At 34.6% G+C, this 22495-nt stretch overlaps 1 protein-coding gene across 1 annotated transcript; it reads left to right on the top strand.

Moving 5' to 3' along the window:
• Positions 1-10120: 10120 nt before the first annotated feature.
• LOC107918991 (uncharacterized) lies at positions 10121-11885 on the top strand. The gene is made up of 6 exons (XM_016848540.2): positions 10121-10477; positions 10571-10732; positions 10827-10907; positions 10993-11118; positions 11217-11297; positions 11592-11885. Exons 1-6 carry the CDS (start codon positions 10369-10371, stop codon positions 11663-11665), a joined length of 633 nt encoding a protein of 210 aa, XP_016704029.1. The 5' UTR covers positions 10121-10368; the 3' UTR covers positions 11666-11885.
• Positions 11886-22495: the final 10610 nt, after the last annotated feature.

Below are 22495 nucleotides of genomic sequence, written 5' to 3'. Positions count from 1 at the left end.
TATAAGAATTTTATAAATATAATTAATATTATTATATAATATGTATATGAATTTGTATGTAATATTGTCAGTTTATTTGTGTAGAATTTTTATGGTTTTATGATATGTACATAAATTATTTATTTGGCAGTTTGGAAATATTATCTAAAAAATATATATAAGATACGAGTTTGGAAAAATTTTTTAATTGACAAATAATTTTTATTACTTATTATATTACTAAATTGAGATTTGAATAAATTTTTATTTCATTATTAATTTTTGAATATTAAAAAATATTTATTATTTTAGGCTTAAGGGTAAAAAAAAATCAATTAAGTTTTAAAAATGCACTCAATTGAGTCCTTAAAAAGAAAATAAAAAATTAACTAAAATGTTTTGATAATAAAAACTATCATTAACTGTTTCGATTGTTAACACACTTACGCAACTGAAAAAATCATTAAGAAGCTAATACATGACATGTCACCTGGACAAATATATTGACATGGCAAGCCACATACTAATATTAAAAAAAGTTGAAGTCCTAAAAAATATAAAATTTTACAAAAAAAATGTAAGTTTGAATGAACAAACCCAAGTTATTAGTTTTTATAAATTCAAACCTATCCTTCAATATCATGGAACATCTCTTTTTCTTAAAAGTGAAATAAAAGATTATTTTGAAGAACAGAAAGTATCTTATTCCAGATTAAGACATTATTACGGGTTAAGACAAAATCGTTTGGCATTCTAGAACGAATGAATGGAAAAACTGGTTAAGGAGTCGTTATTAATACGGTTTATTTTAGAATAGATGGCTTAAATTAGCACCAGAACAATGGCGAAATAAAGTCAATCAACACTAGACAAATGAACTTTCAAATTTATTAGAATTTAGATATCTATTTGTCCAATTCATTCTAGATTTAGTTTAAAATATTATAAAAAAATATAAAAATATAAAAATTACTATTAATTGATAAAAAATTCTAAAAAAATAAAAAAATCATAAAATATTATAAAATGTTAAAATATAAATAAAATATTATAAAAATAATAAAAAAACAATCCAAATTTTGTCCATGTCATGTGCCCTATATACACCATTTTGCTTTGCTATACAATTTTTGGAGGTTAATTTTTAGGTATATGCTGAAAAAAAAAATTGAGAAATTATGTCATTTTTTTAATTAATCAATCTATGCTGTATTTGGAGAGAGAAAGGAAAACTCGTCTTGTAGGATGCGCCACATAAGTGAAAATGCGCCCTGTAGGTCGCGTTTTCCTTCCAACAGTAACTTTTCTAATTGCTACTACGGCTCCAACAGTAATAAAATTTCTTATATAAACCCCTCCAAACTTCATTCTTTTCAACTCAATACTCAATCCTAAGTTCTCAATCCTCAATCCTCAATCCTCAATTTTCAATTTTCAATTTTCAATTTTCAATTTTCAATTTTCAATTTTTCAATCATCAATTTTCAATTTTCAATTTTCAATTTTCAATTCCCAATCCTTAGTTATTTTTTAAATTCTTTTTCTAAATTTTATTCTCTTGAATTTTATTTTATTTGTTATAATATGTAAAATGGCAAATCAACTTATTCGTTTGGATGACAAGTATATCTCCGAAGTTCAATTACAAATGATGAGAAAATATTATTAAATTATTTAATTTTAAATAGTTAATTATTAAGCTGTTAACATTATTAATTTTGTGTTTATATACTCAACCCGAAGATTGGATTTTAGAGACGTACATAAACAATTTAAGCGAAGGTGCATCAGATGTCATTTATGGACACTTGCGAGATGCAAGATTTTTATACGTGGCTCGCATGCTCAGGGAACTAAATTGGATCCCCACTTATTAGTGCTTTGGTCAAAAAATGGAGAACGAAGACACACACATTCCATCTTCCTTGCGGTGAGTGTACAATTACACTTGAGGACATTAGTTTACATCTCGGTCTACTGGTCAATTGGGAAGTCATTATGGGGCTAGTGATTAGTGCCGATTGGAGTGCAACATGTGAGTAACTACTAAGGAAGGTGTCGAACAAGTTATGGTAGTCGGATCGAGATGGGATGGTTGGAGGACAACTTCCAAAATATTGAGGCTTCCATGAGTGATGTTGAAAAAGAACAATTAGCGCGTGTATTTATATTGAGGTTGATCGAGGGTCTACTTATGTCAGATAAATCTCGAAATCTGGTACATTTAAGGTGGCTACTAGTACTAGACGACTTAAAAGAAGTGGGACGACTTGGTTGGGGATCAGCGGTGCTGACAACATTGTACCGAGAAATGTGTCGAATGATAGAACCTGAAAAAGGCCAAAATCGGCAGTTGTATGCTCCTACTTCAATTATGGGCATGATATCGACTACCATTTTTGCGCCATCAAGTGGAACCCCCTTACGAATTTCCACTCCTAATATGGTAAAATTTATTTTATAATATCATTATTTTTTTATTTTTTATTGTTGTAATTTTGAAATAACATATTATTTGAATATTGAAACAACCCTGCGAGATACAACAGTATACCAACTGAGCTCGAGGATATTCGACTAGCTTTAGATCAACAAACTGAATAGGAGGTTAGTTTATGAATTTCATAGTTCTCGATTTTTGATTCTAGCATTTGAAATTAAATATTAGCCACATCCTAAAATTTATAAATTCGTACTAAAGTTTGTATGGATGCTATATGTGGAGACGAGAATTCAAGAATGTGTTTCGATCAAATTTTTATCGCAACATTTGGCACGTCAAAATGTCATTTATCGTTTTTGCAACAGTCAAGATACACGAATCCGATCGAGTGATATGACATTTCGAGTGTACGTAACGTATTTCGTTGCGACTAAGGAGTTCGATGACCTATACAAGATCGACTTGTGGGGAGACTCGAAGAAGACTGGTTAACATTCCACAAGAAGTATATTGAGATTTGGCAGTGTAGGTACGATTACTTACCAACACGTGAACCATTTCTCACATCGGAGTTGGTGACATTTTTGGATTACATGGATTGGTTCAGGCATAACGATAAGTCGTATCTGTTGTTAGATTCAGAAATGAGTAAGCAACGTTACCGTAGGAGGCCAAGATGAGGGCCCATCAATTCTAGGTCAGGAGAAGATGCTGCGGGGTGATCAACATTTGCTCCAGCTCCACAAGAGGACTCGATTACCGTGCAACCTTTCGATCAGTATGGTTCATATATTTTTTGTGCTAACCCAGTTTATTTTACACAAACACCACAACAAGCATAATTATTTCCAGCATCAACACCTTATATAGGGGTATATTTAGCACAACCTTCACCCACCGTACTATATTACACACTAATGCCTAATGGTCACTAATCTAACTATAAATACGACAAAGGCAAGCGCACCTATTGAACAATAGTATAGCTATGGTGAGTAGAGAATATCGTATCCACAAGGACTAAAAGTACTAGTAATTATCGTTTTTCTATTATTTAGCCAACAAATTGGAGTGATTGTTTTTAATCTAAAATTACTAAACTAATTTATCTAAGAATGCAACAGAGAATGAATCGAGAAAATAATCAAATATTAATCAATGAGATAGACAATACCCAGGAAAGAATCCACCTAGACTTCACCTATTATTATAAATCTGAATTAAACGATTTATTCACTTATGACTTGATCCGTAGAAATCCCTAAATTATGTTAATATCTCTTTCGAGAGTAAGAATAATTGACTCTAGGTTGGTTAATTGAAATCTCTTTCTAAATAAAACCCCTATCGTCAGATTAACTCGATCTATGGATTCCCTATTAGATTTGACTCTAATCCGGTAGATTTATGTCGTCCTATTTCTAGGATTGCATGCAACTCCACTCAATTATGCTAGATCTACTCTTAAACAGGGACTTTTGCTCCACAGAAATAAGCACATTAAACATGAATTAATATCCCAAAAATATTAAAAAAATAAATAAGCATACATAATTGAGAACAAGAATAAAGTATTTATCATGTAAATCAGAAATCAAATAATAAGATTCATCATAGGTTTCGTCCTCCCTAGGTATCTAGAAAATTTAGTTCATAATCTTGAATAGAAACATCTCAAAGTTAGGATAACTACAAGACAAAAAGAAACTCAATAAAACTTCAAAAGAAATTAAAAGGAGATCTTCGATCTTGATGGAGATTTACTTCCGAGTTGATTTTGATGGTGTTCTTTGAATGTTTTCTTGAATCGTCTCTGATTCCCCTTTATGTCTTCTTCTAATGGGGATTTATAGACTTTAGAATGCTTAGAAAGCCTAAAAATTGGGTTTTTCTGCGTATTTGGAAAGTAGGGTGCGATATCGACACGGGTTGTTACATGGGCGTATGGAAATGCCGAGGCCGTATGGATCCTGAAAGTAGCTTTTTTTTGTCTGATTTTGGCTCGTTTTTCACTCCTTTTGCTCCAAAATTCTCTCCTAAGTATAGAAACATGAATTTACAGGAGTAGGAGCATCAAATTCACTAATTTGCATAATTAATCATCCAAAAACGTATTAAGAATGAGATTAAAATATATTACTTTTATAGCTTATCAATGCTTTTAGCAACACTGATGCATTTGGTATCGCCAATAATTCCCACCTTTTAACCACAATCGACCTATGCGACACCATACAATTATCCACTGGTAGTGTCTCAAACACCCCCAGTATCGTTGTTCTACTGATATAAGTCATCCTCGCAACCGCTAACTCATACAGGGGGGATGTACGATGGGCTGCTAGGACATGGTGGCAGTCAATCATGGAGGAAGGAGATGAGTATGCTGTCAACCTTGTCGTGCATGTGAAGATGGAGATGAAGTCGATGAGGAGCCTCCAACCCAAATAGTGTGACGGAACCCTAGGCGTGCTCGACACCAACTTGGTTGTGGCAAACATTTGAGACGCTGATGATTGTGTTATTTGTAATTTCCCAAATTATATACTTTGTTTTACATCCCAAATATACACTTATTTTTAATTTATGAAACATTTATTAACTTGGTTTGCTTTGTACCATATCGTATGGTGAGTTTAAAATTTACAATTATTTCTGTTACTTTTTCATTCAAGTTTTTCTCCGTCCATTTGTTAATTACAATATTTTCAAAAAGCAAAGATTTACTGACAAGGTACGAGAAAATATTAAAATTTTGGCTTGCTTATTGTAATATATTTTACTTCAATGATTAGTATTGACTTACAATTTACAGAAAAAGTTAATGAATAAATGAATAAGTTAGTTTTTTCACTGCATGAATTCGAGTTTTAATTACCTCTTCTCCTCGATGCTCTCGGGAGGTGTGGACACGTTGGATTCATATTCCCTGGGTTCCTACAGTAGTCGTGTAACCTCGGTGTGTCTCCCCGCTCCTTAATATCCATATTGCCTCATACCCGAGTTAATTCGATTGACCTTTCAGTTTACACCGCGAGTTCTTATCTGGTACCAACTCGAAAGGAGCGTGCGAGGTAGGCAGCCACATATTTTTATTCGGGAAAGTTGGGAATTCAGATTTCTAAATATTATATGTGCATTCAAGTTTGTAAGATTTGTCAACGTAGGTCATGTAATCTACACGTCCCGAGGCACATGCCACAATTACATGTACGCATGGATAACAAAGTGGTTGAAATCTGCCATAGTTGCAGGTCATTTGTCTTAGGTATATGTGGTACACTCCCTAGATAACTCCTCGGTCAGGTCTATGGGGCTGCGTAACTTGGAATATTAGATTTGGTCGCAAGTGACATACTGAAGTCATTAAGTTCACTATTTCTATATTTTCCCCAATATCTTTTAGCACCGACTCACACCAAACGTGACTGTTCTTTATCTATCCCGCGTATGTCTCAGCTCGCTTTGGAAACAAGATTGCTAATCGAAAATACGTTTCCTTAACCAACAAGGTTACCAGTAAATGACGCATCCTCTTCAGTATGGAATTAATGTATTACACTAGGTTCGTTATCATGTGCCCGTATCGTAGTCCTCCATCACATGATTGCGTTCACTGCTCCTTGGGTATCCCATCGAGGTACTCCGCACCCTATCGGTTTACAGCCCGTAGTCTCTCTAACATTTTATGGAATTAATGTTTGACGAGCTCATACCTTGTCGATGACAATCAATATTGTATTCAAGAAACACGACCCAAATGTATATGTTAAACTATTATATAAGAAATATATACTGTGCACAACGTACCCATGTTAATGACATGTTGCTGCTCTGCATCCTTATCGGCCTGTGTAGTTAGATCCTATATGATGTAAACAATACCTATGATGTGCACAATCTCGCAAGCTTGAACGCTGATTGAATGCAGCTTGTATTTCGGTGCCCCTATCAGAAATGATGCATATATCGGGTTGTGGCACAACATGCCTTCTCATGTTACTTAAGAAGAAATCATAGTCATCTCCGGTGAGTTATTGCAAAAGCTATTGACAAGATTTTCGAGTACCATCCTGTGCACTAGCTAAAAACAACCGATGCTCGTATCTTTTGTGCAAGAATGTGCCGTCAATTTGGACAAGTGGCTTACAATATCGGAATGTAGTTATGCATTGATTGAAAGTAAAAAAAAATGATGGAAAACTTTTTTTCCAGGGACCAAGTGATAGTCGTAATACGTAGGCTTCGTTTGCAGCTCGATTTCTGAACCTGATACGTTCTGCTTTAGTACTTGACACCATTGCCACAATTCATTGTAGGATTTCTTGCACTCGCCTTCTGTTTTTCAACCATGCCTTGTGGTAGGACATAATAGTAATCGAGCTCACTCCAAATGTTTACGATCAAAACAGGGACCAAAATCCTATGCTCGCTTTGACCATGGGTAATATAAAGTTATATATCATGTCCGAATCCAATTTCGGATGATTGTTCGACATGCTTGAAAAATAATAAATTGGGTCACCATACGTAATAGAATGTTGAAAAAAAGGTCAGAATTCAAGTCAATGTTAACTATGAGACATACCAGCCACAACACAAGTATTTGGTGCGGTAAAATTCCTGATCATCCAAAACGTTGACTTTTCCTCATAGATGCCATGATTTTCCACTAACATCTTGTTCCACGTATTGCACACTTCACCTCATATTTCTTGGATCAGGAGCATGTAACAGTGAAGTTAACGCCAAGCTGTATGCTATACCGCTTGAATGCAGCTACAAAAACATCTTTGGAGTCAAACTCCACCCTAACCTCTAAATGATAGAAATTTTTTGATGAATTCTCATGCATTGGTCTTTTATGAGGTAGGTCTAGGAATTCTAAGCCACCTTCACCAGCAACATAAAGGCTCTTCTAAACATTTCTCCTATTGTGTAAGATGGTAGTATAGTTAATAACAACTCTATTAAGATATGATGTAATTGGATCCTATTTTGGAGGATTGGTAGTAAAATTACGAAGACTTTATTTCACCTGCACTTGATTGTGATAAGATAAGTCTACAAGTGGATCTGTATGTGATTTGGTAGTAGTCCTCATGGTAACCATGCAAGAGTTTTTAGTTGGGCAAGTCTTTTTATAAGCCAACCCTTTCATGGTCAAAGTGTTGACTGAGGTACCTTGGGTAAGGTAGTTATTAGTGGCAGAGCCACATTCAAGAAAAAAGTAAAAAAAAAACTTCTAATTTAAAAAAAAATATAATTAATGTATTAATCCCAAAAAAAATTGAAAATATTTGAAAATGACCCTAAAATTTGAGAAGGACTTGAAATTTTTGGAAAAGGGATTATTTTATATAAAATAAATGAATTTCTTTACACTCACTAAAACTCAAAAATCCCTAATTCCTTTTTTTTTTCTCAATACTAGTCACTTTTCTCTTAAATTTCTTTTATTATCTCACTCTCTCTAGAATTTTTACAAGATGTCGGTCTCCCTAATTTGGTAACAACTCTTCTTTTGTTTTCATACTTTATTGATTAATCTCATGATTGTGACTTTTCTTATGATAGAGATTTTGTGATTTTGATTTTGTCTGAGATTTCTAACATTGTGATTGGGTAATAAACTTTAGAGGTTGATTAATAAAATTTTTTGAAGAAATTAGGATTGTTTTATTTATAACATTAAATTTATTGAATATTGATTAGAAATTTAGTTTTTTTATTTAGAAATTATTGTTGTTGGTAAGATTATTGTGAATCTTGTATTTGAAATTTTGATATCTTACATTCTCATGACATAAAAAAGTAATAAGTAATTTTTATTTTTGTGAAAGAAAATTACTAGTTGTAAATTGTATTTATGAAAACATTTATGTGTTTAAGACTTAGATTTATTTGAAATGAGAAAATATTTAAAAAAAAAGCCTGGTAGTGCCATAAAGGAAGAGCAACACGAAAAAGAAATATTATGTATTAGTTTATATGATTTGATAAACATTTTAATTTAAAGAAAAATTGACTCCATAATCCAAAATTTTAACACCTTTCTAAAAATTGTTCCCCCAGGGTTTAGATTATAAAATGATATTCTCGAGACGATCTTCTTGGGAAGGTTTCTTCTGATGAAGGTGATATTGCTATTAAAACGAAATCATGGTGGTTAAAGAGTTTTGTGCATGATAAAATTCAAATTTATGATCAAAACGATGAATGCAAAGATACTGTATGCAATGATTGTTTCGCTTATTTGGATATCGGTAGTTTTGTAAATTATTTTTAAAGTTAAAAGGATAAAACTTTGATGGTGCAAACCGACAATAATTAAAAACAATATATTTACATTATTAGCATGATGTTATAAGAGGCTTAAAATTATATGAAAGAAAGCCGAACCGTGTTCTAAGATCAACCTTTGATTAAAAATATTGACTTTCTAGGCTTAATCTAGAACCGAAGCTAAATTTTTAAAATTTGATACGTTAGAAAACGAGAGATTTTTTTCTTTAAGAAAAGTAAACCACGTTTGAGAAAACAAGACAGAAGCACAATACATAAAATAAAACCAAAACAAACGAGGTGTGTGATGTGAATTTGAGAACAATGGAAGCGTCTAACTTGTATTCTACAATTACCAACTGAGACGGCAATCTCTTTGTTTGACCTCTAGCATCAAACTTCCCACTTCACCTTTATAAACAAATAGAAAAAACTCCCATTTCCCCAAAGGTTTGGGTTACGTTACTCGGATTCTTTTACCTTCTGCTCGATTTGAGTGTATATTTCAACATCATAACTACATTTATTTGTCTAGGTAAAAGAAAATAACGGGTTAGAATTTGATCAGTCGGATTGGAAATTAAAGTAAAAGCTCGACTGATTGTAAATCCATATGTTGGATTGAATTTTATGTTTTTTTAATAATTTTATATATTTTTAAATTTTAATAATTTATTTAATTTGAATTGATGGCCTATTCATCCAATTCCAAAATATTTGCCATAACTTAATATAACCCAACAAGTTGGCTGATTTGATATTCTACTTTGTGGTTAGAAAAATATTAAATGTTTTTATATTAATATTGTAATATTTTTATTCTTAAATTTTAAATTTATATATTTTAATAATATTTTTTCTTTTGGATTTCTTTATCCACTTAAAACTCTTACTAATTATATCTTATATTCAAATAATATAAACATCAAACATATATTTTAAATAAAATAAACATGGTGATTTGATTTAACGGTAAAATCGAGGTTGCAAAAATTTTGAGAAATTAAATTTAAGTTTTACCCTCTAAATTTTATTCTAATTAAATTTCTGTCATACTTATAATCTGTCTAAATTTGAATATATTACATGTGCATCACGACGTACATATAAAAGGGCTGCTTGCCTGCTTCCTCCAAAAAAATGCTGCTAATTCCAAGAGGAAATTTTCTAGAATAAAAAGTAACCATTACCAAACAAAACAAGAAAAGAAAAGAAAAGAAAAGAACAACGAATGCAGCCATATTGATCATATGATATCACATACATATATACAGAAAAATGAAAAGAAATTCCAATAAAATATAATTTGAGTATTGAAAGCTAAAACTGATGAAAACGACTGAAATTAGAATTCAAATAAAAAAAAGAAGAGTAGAAAATGGCATAGGATTGTTGAAATTCAACCTGAACTATAACATAATACACTATTTTAAGTCTTTAGATTGAATTCTTCTTCAGCCTGTAGAAGATTCTATTAGGTAAAATAAAAAATTGTTGTACCGTATAATATATATGTATATATTTTCTTTCATGTTTTTGGGTACCTAAGAAAATTTCAATCTATGATAACTTCTATATATAAATACCCCTTTAATTAAACGAAACACTAGCATCAGATTCTTGTGTTAGAAGTACAATCTGAGAAGTCTCCCTGTGAGAAAATGGCATCCTACCAAATCTTAGCTTTCGCAGCTTTGTTCTTGATCTTGTTACCCGTAGCTGTTAATGGAGATTTAGATGACTTATCTCCTGCTCTATCTCCTTTCTATGGTACTTTCCTCACTTTAAGTTGCTTCATCTGTGACACAAACTACTGAAAATCTAGTATATGAAACACTATTTTTGTTTGGTTTTGAAAAACAGATAGGTTGTGTGATGATGTTGATTGTGGAAAGGGAACATGCAAAGCAGACATAAGCTACCCTTTGAACTACATCTGTGAGTGTGATGCTGGTTGGAAAAGAACTCAAGATGACAGTGATGATGATGATGATCATAAGTTTCTGCCATGCGTTATTCCCAACTGTAAACAATCTATGTTATGTTTGGATCATGGAAGATTATATCATTCGATTTCATGCAGTTTAATTGAGCAAGTTTCTATTGTTTCTTGTTGCAGGCACTCTTGACTACTCTTGTCAACCAGCTCCTCCTCCAGTACCTCAGCGAGAAGTCCCTCGCAATTCATCTTTATTTGATCGTAATCACTCTACATCTTAATCTTTATTCATGTTTTTTTTGTTCTCCCCAAATCTGCCATAGTTGACAGCTTCTTGGTTTAATAGCTTGCTATTGGGCATACTGTGGAGAAGGAACCTGCAACAAAACTGCAACATACAAGTACGTATGCGAATGCAGATCTGGGTTTTCCAATCTTCTCAATAGGACATACTTCCCTTGCTACAGTCAATGTATGAACTCTAACTCCAAATTCTTGTGAACAATTATTGAAGTTGAATAACAGACTTGAAAGAAACTAATCAAGCTCATGGTTTTCTTGATTTCTAAGGTACCCTCGGATCCGATTGCTCCCGCCTCGGGATTACGGTCGAAAGTCAAGAAGTTACACCCGATGGTGGAGTAGGGAAAGGTGAAGTACCTCTAATGATTAAATATTCTTTTGTTTAAGGCTTCAATAGACAGAAGTTCCAAATTCGATCTCTGAATAACCCCTACTTTAGAAGAACTAAACCCAACTCCATGGCATAAGAAAATATAAGTCAAACTAAAACCAATATCAGTTTTCAAGTCCTTATTCAAAATTATAGCTGCCTTTCAACATCATACTACTTGTGTTTTCAATTGTGCAAAATTGACTAAAAGGCTTTCTCATAAATGACTTCCATGTTGTGTTTCAAACTCTGATATTTTATTGTTTTTTCAGCCAACACATTCCTTCCAGGGAAGCTTCATTGGGTGGCTATTGGGATGATGTCCATGGCTATAGTTCTATGGTAGTAGCTTAAAGTGGACCCTCAGTCACCAGTCTGCAGTTTCATCACTGAGAGTCGATTTTACTTCGATATTTGATGATTTATGTTTATTTGATTATTGTTCTGGGTTCTTCTTTATATATATATATATATACATTATTCATTTCTGTATAAATAAGTCAGACCTGGTGAGGGATGCTGTTTTGTACTCAACTCTATTTGTATACTGTGGTTATTTTTGAGTATATACTTGTATATATTCTTTTTTTTGGGGTTACGTGCCGGAACACTTATTTTAGTTTGCGATTTCGAAATTGGGTTTGGTTTATGCAATTGCAATCTGATAAGTAAGGTTATCGACGGTGTTGTTAAAGTTGTTACAACACAATCAACAACACTTGACACTTACTCGTACACGTACATCTTGAGAGAAAAATTCACTATCGGTACAACCATCAATTGTGATAAATTAATCTTAGAAATGCATCCCGCCTAAAGAAAACTCCTTTTTGAGTAGATTATTTGATGCTCTTAAGTTGTGTTTTTCATCAAAAATTATGATTTTCTGATCAATCTCCACAAAATAATCTTCTAGATTTTCACCATGAAGGTCATCATCTTTCCGATTTTCATCCCAGTCTTTACTCATAAATAGCGATAAACTCAATCCAGTTTCTTATTACAAATAAAATCTTAATATTTGTTGTAATTAAATCAATGATTACAAGTCAAAATTGCCTTGCAACATATAAGTGATCGGAATTGGTGACAAAGAACTTCTTTTCCTAAAATTTGGACTGAATTCAAATATTAAAATAAGTCATTATTAGAACTTTACTTAAACACCACTTGGTATAAATAAAATTAATCTTAAACCGTAAAATAAATAAAATACCTATAATTATATCAAAAATTAATATTACTCGTAGTATTACTTAAGATGTGTTGAGTCATTTTGTCTTGTATCTCATCAACAAAAGCATTCGGGTATTTATACTATTACAACTCACCACCTGACCCCACTGTTTTGTCTTGATTCCATCGTTCTTAGGACTGACACTCCGTGTGGGCTTCAAGCCTGCCGGACACGTTTTTTGCCCTGGGTCGCTTGCAGTGTACGCGGTCCTCTCTATTCCTGGAATTGACATTCTGAGCGGGCTTTAGGCCTGTTGGACACGTGTTTCACTTTAGGTCGCCTGCAAAACACGTGATCTCCCTTCTGTAAGCACCTTGGGTATATGCCTAAAATGAGAGGAGTCGGCAGCCGATTATTGCCACGTTGTCCACCGCAGGAACATGTTTCCAAGACCTCCGTCGAGGCTAAAGTTGTTCCATGTACCACAAAGTATGAAGAGATGAGACGGAGTTTACGTGTGTGGGGGATCGAAATTCCTCATTTCGCATATGAGTTTTATGTTCCCGAGGGGGAGCATAGCCTTAGCGACACAAGCGATGGTGGTTTCCTACTTTCCCTTCATGTCTTGGAGGCTGGGTTTCATTTACCCCTTCATCCGTTTTTATACAGCCTCCTGCGCGAATATGAGATTGTTACTGGGCAACTCTGTGGGTTCTCTTAGTGGATTGCAATATGTATTTCATCAACTGCCATCATTGAAATGAGGCACCAGAGCTCGTCGTTTTTCAGAGTTTCTATTTGTTGAAGGCTTAGAATCGAGGGGATTGGCCAAGCTTCTATTATTTCTCTCCTTGACCGAAATGTGAAACAATAGTTGCGAACCGATGCTCTAAAATGAGAGAAACATATTAGGGTTAGATGCAAGTTGCAGACAAGTTTGACTTTTCTACGGACTGGTCCATGTCGAGCTAGGATATGTGTTTGTTTAAGCGGACCATAGGGACAAATTATGGGAAAGCTCAACCGGAAAGGCTTCGCACAGGGAACCCCTCAATCATCGAGGACCTCATAACTGTGAGGAATGTGTTTCTCTACTACGTGGAGGGTCACAGTCCTAATGGGTATAGCCAAGTGATAGTAGAGAGGTTACCGAAGCCTTAGGGGTAGCTGCAGAAAATCGGTCATGGTCATATGGAATTTATTATAGTATTAATAGTGATGACTAGGGCCGAGTTCTAACTGTCCTTCAAAAAGAGCTTGCGAACTATTTCTACAATTATTGCGAGATAAAGCCTTATACATGGATGGTGGCCTCTTCGTGGGTAAAAAAGGTTGCTCCCATTAATCTGTTAATTGCTCCTACTAATGTTAGGATTGTTGGTGGTGCAGATACAACTCAGGCTTTAGGAAGTAACTCCGAGGAAACACTTAGCACTTTTTTGGAGATGAACGATGCTTTGGGCCTGCGAACTGAACTTTTAGCAGTATGCAAAAATCATAGAATTGGGACGGGAGCTATCAATGTGATAATTAACAGTGAGGAAGAGACAGATAGTGGGAGATTGTAATATCATCAGAAAAGGAGAGAAGATCCTATTGGGACTTCCACTATGGTGATTGTTAGTACTGCTTCTCCTACGAACTTTACTCCCCAGATGAGTTCCCCCATTACTGTTATTAATAACCCTCCTCTTCCAGCTTCACCTTATGCTCCTACTCCTCCACCTCCTATTGAAGAATTTGCTGCTGAAGATAATAGCAAGCTCCTCTCAGCTCATAGGTATTTGAATGCGAGAGACTTGCAATGGGTGATAGAAGGTGTTGAGGTTTCGGTTCCTAGGACTGTTAAAGGCTGAATGCATGGTGTTAGATTATCGAGTGGTCACGGAGTGACTCTACTTACCCAACTTACCTCTGTTCTACATAATTTGCTCACTAAGGCTATCACAGTTAGCTTGGGTGTTAAAGAAAATGCCGATGGGGTTGAGGCTCGTTATAAAGAGCTCACAGCCTTACGTGAGAGGGATCGTGAGCAATTTCTAGAAATAAGGGGGCAGAAGGAAGTGTTGTACAAGCAGAACTAGGATCTTGTTGGGAATTTGGAAGTATATCAAGTAAAAATCAATGTGTAACACCCCAAACCCGGCCTAAACATTAGTGCCGAATTTGGTGATGTCACATTGTAACACCCCTTACCCGTATTCTACGCTGGAATAGGGTACGAGGCATTACCAGAATAAATACACTTATAAACATATTAAATCAAGTTATAAAATTTCATCCAAATTAAAAACTTTCACATTATTATCTTCGAGTCGCTAATTAGGGTTTACGAGGCCCAATACATACCCATTCATATGCTCAATATATCCGTTAAATCAATCCAATATTGAAGAAACCACTTTAAGTCAGAATCAATATTAATCACAATCATAAATATTTTCATGTTATTTTCATATATCACTAACTGAACTTTGAATGTCAATTTACGAATATGTAATTCACTAACACATTCTAGTATACACAATGTTTAATTGATGAAATCATTTAATTGAGCTAAATTTCATATTCACTCCAAATTTTCTTCTATATTCATAAATGCTTTCACTTCCCATTTACCTAACCAATTTCTCGAACCAAGCTATCACACAACAATAATACATCACCTGTGCTTCATGAATTCAATGTTCGAATCTTATCACCATCAAATCCATGTCATTCGAATACTTAAAGTTTATTTGAGCATATATTATTACGTTTCATATACCAAGCATATGTCAAAATTACGAATACGCAATCAATTCATTTGTCATTTATTTGACTAGCAAATTAATCTCAAAATTCATAACATTTCATTACTTAAGATATGCCATAAAACACTCCTTTAACATAAACTAGCACCATGGCCGAATTTTCAGTACTCTATTTATTCCCCTTTTTCCGAATCACATAGCAAAATATTACAAATATGTATATATTTGAATATTATAATTATGCATCAACTTACCAACATGAGTTAATTCATGAGCCACTCATGACATCATTTCATGCCAAATATACCACACGCATATGCTATGAAACTTTATTTTCTCTCATGAGCTTACCATGACCAGTAATGCACCAATATAAGCATCACTCCTATTTCAACATTTATCAATTATAATCAGACATTTATGTATATAACATGGTTAAATAGCATTATACATAATTTTACTATTCACTTATATTTAAATTCAAAGCTGTCTAGCCGAGTTACAATCACTAAATTATTTTTATCTAGAGCTACAGAACTCCAAATTAAGTTCCATTAATTTTTTTCCAAAACTAGACTAACATATATTCTTGACATAAAATTTTCAGAATTTTTGTCGTAGCCAATTAGTACAGTTTATTCTTTAAAGTCACCCCTATTTCACTGCTCAACATCTCTAACCTCTCTTCACTAAAAATGAATTATCTCATTGCACAGAATTCAGATGATATTTCCATTTATTTCCTTTGAAAATAGACTCATTAAGTATTCTAATAATATAAATTATAACTCATAATTATTTTTTAAAATTTTTAATTATTTTCCAAAGTCAGAACAGGGGATTCCGAAATCAATCCAACCTTACCTCACTAAAATTCAAATATCTCAAAATATATAACTCTTTTGCTTGCTTTGTTTCTTTTATGTAAAAAATAGACTCATTAAGATTTCATTTTATATCTTATTCACTCTCTAATTCAATTTCCACAAATTTTGGTGATTTTTCAAAGTCACACTATTGTTACTGTCCAAAACTATTTTGTTGCTAATTTTACTTTTTCATAATTTTACTTTTTCACTTTCAATCATTATTCAATTCAATTCCACACATATATTCATCATTCAACCACACTTAATCGTTACATGATCTCATGTATTTTCACTTAGTCAATTTCCCAATGAACACTTTGGAATAATAACAGATACACGGTGGATTCAGCACACAGCAACCACCCTTTGTAATCAATGATATCCGGTGGGATCATCACATAGCAACCACCTTATAATTAATGATACCGATTCACATAGTAGCCTGTACATAGTACTACACATGTGACCATCATTATCCGATACACGTAGTAGCCTGCACATAGTACTACACATGTGACCATCACTATCCGATACACGTAGTAGCCTGCATATAGTACTACACACGTGATCGAAGCTATCCGGTACTCATAGTAGCCTGCTCATAGTACTACACATACGACCTATCATTCTAGTACACGTAGTAGCCTGAACATAGTACTACACACGTGACCATCACTTTCACTTTCACATAGTGGCCTACACACAGTCCATGCCACACATGTGATCATTTCTATCACTTCATTCGTATCCCTTTTTATTCCGAATGTTCAATTAGGAAATTTCTCACTTTTTCTCATTTTTTCTTTTTCACTAATCAAAGTCAATTCCTTGTCTTTCTTGACTTATAATAACACATTTAACTTATTTAACACTCAAATTATTCAATCAAGTCCAAAAATCACATTTTTGAAAAATTACATTTTTGCCCCTAAAGTTTCACAAAATTATGATTTTTCCCCTAGGCTCGGAAATTAAACTTTATTCCTTTTTCTTATGTTTTATGACATGCTGAACATTTTTACCTTCTATGACAACATCAAATTCTCACTCTAACACTTACTTATGAACATTAGGTATTTTTACCGATTATGTCAATTTACTCGTTTTCACTTAAAATCGGCTAGCAAAAGTTATTTAACATAATTTTAAGCTTCATATTCTACCATAAAACATCAAAATAACACATTTCACCTATGGGTTAAATTATTGCTAGAATAAGCTAAATCAAGTTACTAGAACTCTAAAAACGTAAAGAACATTAAAAACGGGGCTTGGAATCACTTACTATGGAGCTTGGAAGCTTGAAAACCCTTAATGTGGCTTCCCCCTTGCTGATTTCGTTCACCATGGAGAAGATGGACAAATTTTTGTCTATTTTGGCCTTTTTAATTCTTTTAATTACTAAATGACCAAAATGCCCCCAACTTAAAATTTTCCTATTTCACTTATCTCTTGTCCATTTTTGTCCAATAAGTTAACCAATGGTCTAATTACCATTTGAGGACCTCCAATTTAAAATTTCATAACAATTGGACACTTCTAACATGTAGAACTCAACTTTTGCACTTTTTACAATTTAGTCCTTTTGACTAAATTGAGTGCCCAAACGTCAAAGTTTTAGAACGAAATTTTCACGAAATTATTTTGTGAAATCATAGACCATAAAAATATAATAAAAATAAATTTTTTTCTTGTCGAATTTGTGGTCTCGAAACTACTATTTCAACTAGCCCAAAATTCGGGCTGTTACACGATGAACTGCTTACTGAGATTGCACCCGAAAAAGATAATAACAGGGCCCTAGTGGTTGAGATGATGAGGGTTATTGAGGAGTATAGGGTAACCAAAGATTTCCTTATTGCCGAACATGAAGCTTCCATGGTAAGGGCTGAGTAGAAACGTGCTGAGGCTCTAGAGGGACTTAAGAAAAGCTCCATGGACACCATGCTAGGTCTCCTTCTCCTTGCTAAAGTTAAGTCCAACATCCTTCTATATACCCAAGTTGCAGTTGGTCCCTTCAATGCTCGCCACATTGATGTTGATGCTCTCTGTGATGTGGAGATAGTTAAGTTAGGTTTTGATGTTCGCTTCCCCTCAAGGGCCTGCATGGGAAGAGTTCGCAGTAAAATGGAAGGGTTCGACGAACTTTTACCTTGAAGATGTCCTAGTGAGACAAGTGTTGCGGTTACTGGCAACACTATTACTGAGCCTGCCAATGAAAATACTGAGGTTGATGAGGAAGAGGGGAGAGATAATGTTGCAATTCAGCCTGATATTGGCAACATTGAAGTTGCAGAGGAGGGAAAGAGAGAGAATGAGACCTGTGTTGGTCTTGACTGATGTTTAACCTCTTATAATCCTTGTAACCTTGTATCTCACTCTTTTTAATGAAATGAAGTTTGATTGTTTAGGAAATTTACTTTTATTAGCTATTGTTATAACCTTATAGTTTCTGCGAACTTATCACATTTATTGTACGACTTCATCGCTATCAAATCTTTAACTTAAACAAATTTTTGAAAATCATCGATTGTGAATCCTCAAGTTGTTTTAAGCTTAGGCTTATTTTTTGATATAATTAGTAGGGAATGTAAACCCTCGAGCTGTTTTCAACTTAGGCATATTTTCTGAAATACTCAGCTAGGAATGTAAATCCGCAAGTTGTTTTGAACTTAGGCCTTTTTTTGAAATAATTAGTCGGGAATGTAAATTCGTGAGCTGTTTGGAGGCTACGATGTTAAACCTGTGAGCCTTAAAATGACAGCTGGGAGCTTTTAACTATCGCTAACTGTTTAGAGCTTTGATATTGAACTTGCGAGCATTAGAATGATAGTTGGGAGCTTTTAACTCTCACTAACTGTTTAAGGGCTGTTGTATTGAACCTGTTAGCCTTAGAATGACAGTTGGGAGCTTTTAACTCTCATTAACCTTTTGGGTTTTTGATGAGTATAAGTATCAGCAAGAAAACATCTTTTATTCGAGGAGTAAGGAACTATACATAATATTTTTTGAAGTGTCTGGCATTCCATGTCCGTGGTACAATTGTGCCATCCATCCTTGCTAACTTATATGCTCCATAACCAATTTTTTCTACGACTTTATATGGCCTCTCCCAGTTTGGAGTCATTTTTCATTGCTGGGAAGTTGGTAAACTAGCTTTAGTGTTTCTTAAAACAAGGTCGCCTACTTGGAACTCCTTGTTTTTAACCTTGGTGCTGTAGTAGCGAGCCATCTGCTGATCGTGTGCTACATTTTTTGCTTCAGCTATTTCCCTGAGCTCATCAATCAGATCAAGGGTGTATCTATTAAACATAAGACAAAATATGTTGTTTTAATTCATTATGCGATTAAATAAGTTCGTAACATTGAAATATTCAATTCACACGTTATTTATGCAAGTACTTGTAATTTGTAATAATGACATATATTGCAGCTTTACGTTGTAGCTTTGCGAGCTCCTTCTTGTCTTGGTTATTTTTGTCTGCCTTGAAGAGTACAAACTATTAGAGTCATCCAAGTTTCTTCCTGATCCATGCATAGTACTTGCAGTATGTCATAACTCGGGGTCTCTTTATGATTGAGTATGATTTTCCCTCTTTGTTTGATGACAATAAAGGATGCTAACTTGGATAAAACATCAGCACGTGTGTTGTCACTTCTCGGGAGCTGTTTAATCTAAACTTTGTCAAACCCTGTGAGCAACTGAGCTGCGATTGTATGATATTTTTTTAGCAGCGCCTCTTTTACATCGTATTCGCCGTTCATTTGTTTTGCCACCAGCTGTGAGTCTGTGTGGACAATTAAGTCTTTCACTTCTAGTTGGCGTGCTAATTACAGTCCTGATACCAAAGCTTCATACTTAGTGGTGTTGTTGGACTTTTGAAACCTAAATGACAATCCATACTACCATTTTCTGCCATTGGAGTCAATTAGGAATGCACTTGCTCCTGATCCTATTTTGTCTATGGAGCCATCGACATAAACTAGCCAACTTTTTTAATTATCAATTGCATGTACACTTTCTGGAGGTGGGCTAACTACTAAATGGTGTACAACAAGTGAAAAAGAAATCTTAGCATAAAGTGCTGAATTCATCAGGCCTCAGCATAAAATATAATAGATTGAATTGTTAATTTTGAACAATTTTCATGTAACATTCAATTCTTATAAGATATTTATTATCCAATATTCCAAATTGCAAACTATATTACCTGTTATGTCAACAGCTTTCTCAAAAGAACACTTCACCATAAAATCAACTAGCACTTGCGCTTTTATCGTTGTTCGTAGAGTGAACTCTATTCCAAATTTAGTTAGCTCGATACCCCACTTTGTTACCCTTCCTGAAGTGTCTACTTTGGACAATTTCTCATTCATGGGCTGGTTAGTCACAACAACAATCGGGTGGGCTTGGAAGTACGGTCGTAACTTATGAGTTGCATTTATCAAAGCAAAAATACACTTCTATTTTCGAGTACCTTAGCTCGTCGTTCTGGGGTATGTTGTTGATGTAATACATTGGAAATTGATGAATGCCTTTTGATCTAATTAACACCACTACAATCGTCTCCTCCAAGGTAGCCAAGTATAGATAGAGGGTTTCTCCTACCTGAGGTGGTTTCAAAAGCGGAGGGGAGGTAAAATACAACTTCAATTCTTCAAAGGCTGCCTGGCATTCTTTAGTCCAAGAGAAAGAGGTTCTCAGGGCTTTGAAGAAATGGAGGCACTTGTCTGCCATCCTGGAGATGAATCTGTTGAGTGCCACTACTTTGCCTGTAAGGTGTTGTATGTTCTTTACGGTTCAGGGGGGAGACATTTCCATGATCGCTTGGATTTTTTTTTGGGGTCATTTCTATCCTTCTTTCCGAAATCAAGAAGCCTAAAAACTTGTTTGCTCACATGCCAAATACACACTTCTCATGGTTTAGCTTCATGTTGTGAGCCCTTAGAACTACAAACGTTTTAGACAAGCTGCGCACATGTTCCCCCATTGATTCGCCTTTTACTAACATGTCATCCACATAGACTTCAAGCCTGTGACTTATTTGGTTTCTGAAAATTCTGTCCACTAACCTCTAATAGGTTGCTCCCGCATTCTTAAGGCCAAAAGGCATAACCTAATAGCAGAAAAGCCCATCTTCGGTGATGAAAACCATTTTTTCTTGGTCTCCCTGATCCAAAAGAATTTGATTATAGACCGAGAAAGAGTCCATGAAGCTCATGAACCTGTGACCTATTCTGCACCGACTAAACGGTCAATCGAAGGTAGGGGAGAACTATCTTTAGGGCACGCTTTGTTTAAGTTCGTAAATTTGATGCACATTCTTCATTTTCTATTTGCTTTCTTCATCATAATCCAGATACTCTACCTCTCTGATTAAACCTGCTGACAACAACTTAGCTACTTCTTGTCTTACTGCTTCCACCACCTATTTCCTCTTCTTTTGCTTCATTGGCTTTGCTTCTAGGAGGACATTTAACTTGTGGACGATTACTAGAGGGTCCAACCCCCAATATATCTACTGCTGACCAGGCAAAAATGATCGAATTTTCTTTTAAACACTTGACAAGTACGTTATTTTCTTCCGCCACCAACTTTGACGAGAATCTAATAGTTTTTTCCTCATTATCACAAAATAGTTCCAGAGTCACGGTATGCTCCGCAGCCTCATGTTTTTTTACTTCTCTCATCGTCCCTTACGCCCAAGCTGTTTAAATCCAGGACCTAATTCGCTAACAATGTCCCTACGAACTCTATCCTTTGGCAACAGGTTCCCGTGCTTAATTAACATATAACATATGGCATTGCCTCGTAGTTCACTAATTTGAGTGCAAGAATCCGACCACAGTTCTTGTCGAAAACTTAATCTTCATGCAGAATGTTGCAACCACCATATTTGCCATCTTCATTATCAATTGCTTGAAAATAACATTGATGCCATTAGGCGGTCTACCACGTAGAACTGAACATACTCCACAGTTGTGTACTCGTCATCCCCTAAGGTGACTGGTAAGGTGATCGAGCCTTTCACCTCAATGGGATGATTCACAAAGCCATACAACAGACTAGCCTTAGACAACGCATGCTTTTTTTGCCCCATCTTTTGGTATGCATCCAAAGACAACACCTCAACTGCACTCCTACTGCCTACAAGTATTCTTTTAACTTCGAAACCTACAATTGTCGTCGAGACAACCATCGGGTCATTACCTTCTTCGTCACAGACTAACTCTTTATCATCACTACTGTATTCAACACTCCACCTTTACTGCTGATGCGACCTCTTGAGAGCGCTGAGCGACATCACATTTCTCATTCGTGCCCTCCACTTTGTGTTGGAACTTATCCATTCTTCATATGTGTCTACAATTACATG

The sequence above is a fragment of the Gossypium hirsutum genome, chromosome D13 (genome assembly GCF_007990345.1).
Source record: "Gossypium hirsutum isolate 1008001.06 chromosome D13, Gossypium_hirsutum_v2.1, whole genome shotgun sequence".
In the NCBI taxonomy this organism is placed as follows: Eukaryota; Viridiplantae; Streptophyta; class Magnoliopsida; order Malvales; family Malvaceae; genus Gossypium; species Gossypium hirsutum.
Note: the sequence above shows the minus strand (reverse complement) of the source record. Positions and strands in the feature narration are given on the sequence as shown.

What these genes read in the sequence shown, in the direction of transcription:
- LOC107918991 (XM_016848540.2), top strand. Translation starts at nt 10,369, where the DNA reads ATGGCATCCTACCAAATCTTAGCTTTCGCAGCTTTGTTCTTGATCTTG. An exon ending in TGCTCTATCTCCTTTCTATG is followed by an intron (nt 10,478 to 10,570) that starts GTACTTTCCTCA and finishes TTTGAAAAACAG; the next exon opens with ATAGGTTGTGTGATGATGTT. An exon ending in CAATTCATCTTTATTTGATC is followed by an intron (nt 10,908 to 10,992) that starts GTAATCACTCTA and finishes TTGGTTTAATAG; the next exon opens with CTTGCTATTGGGCATACTGT.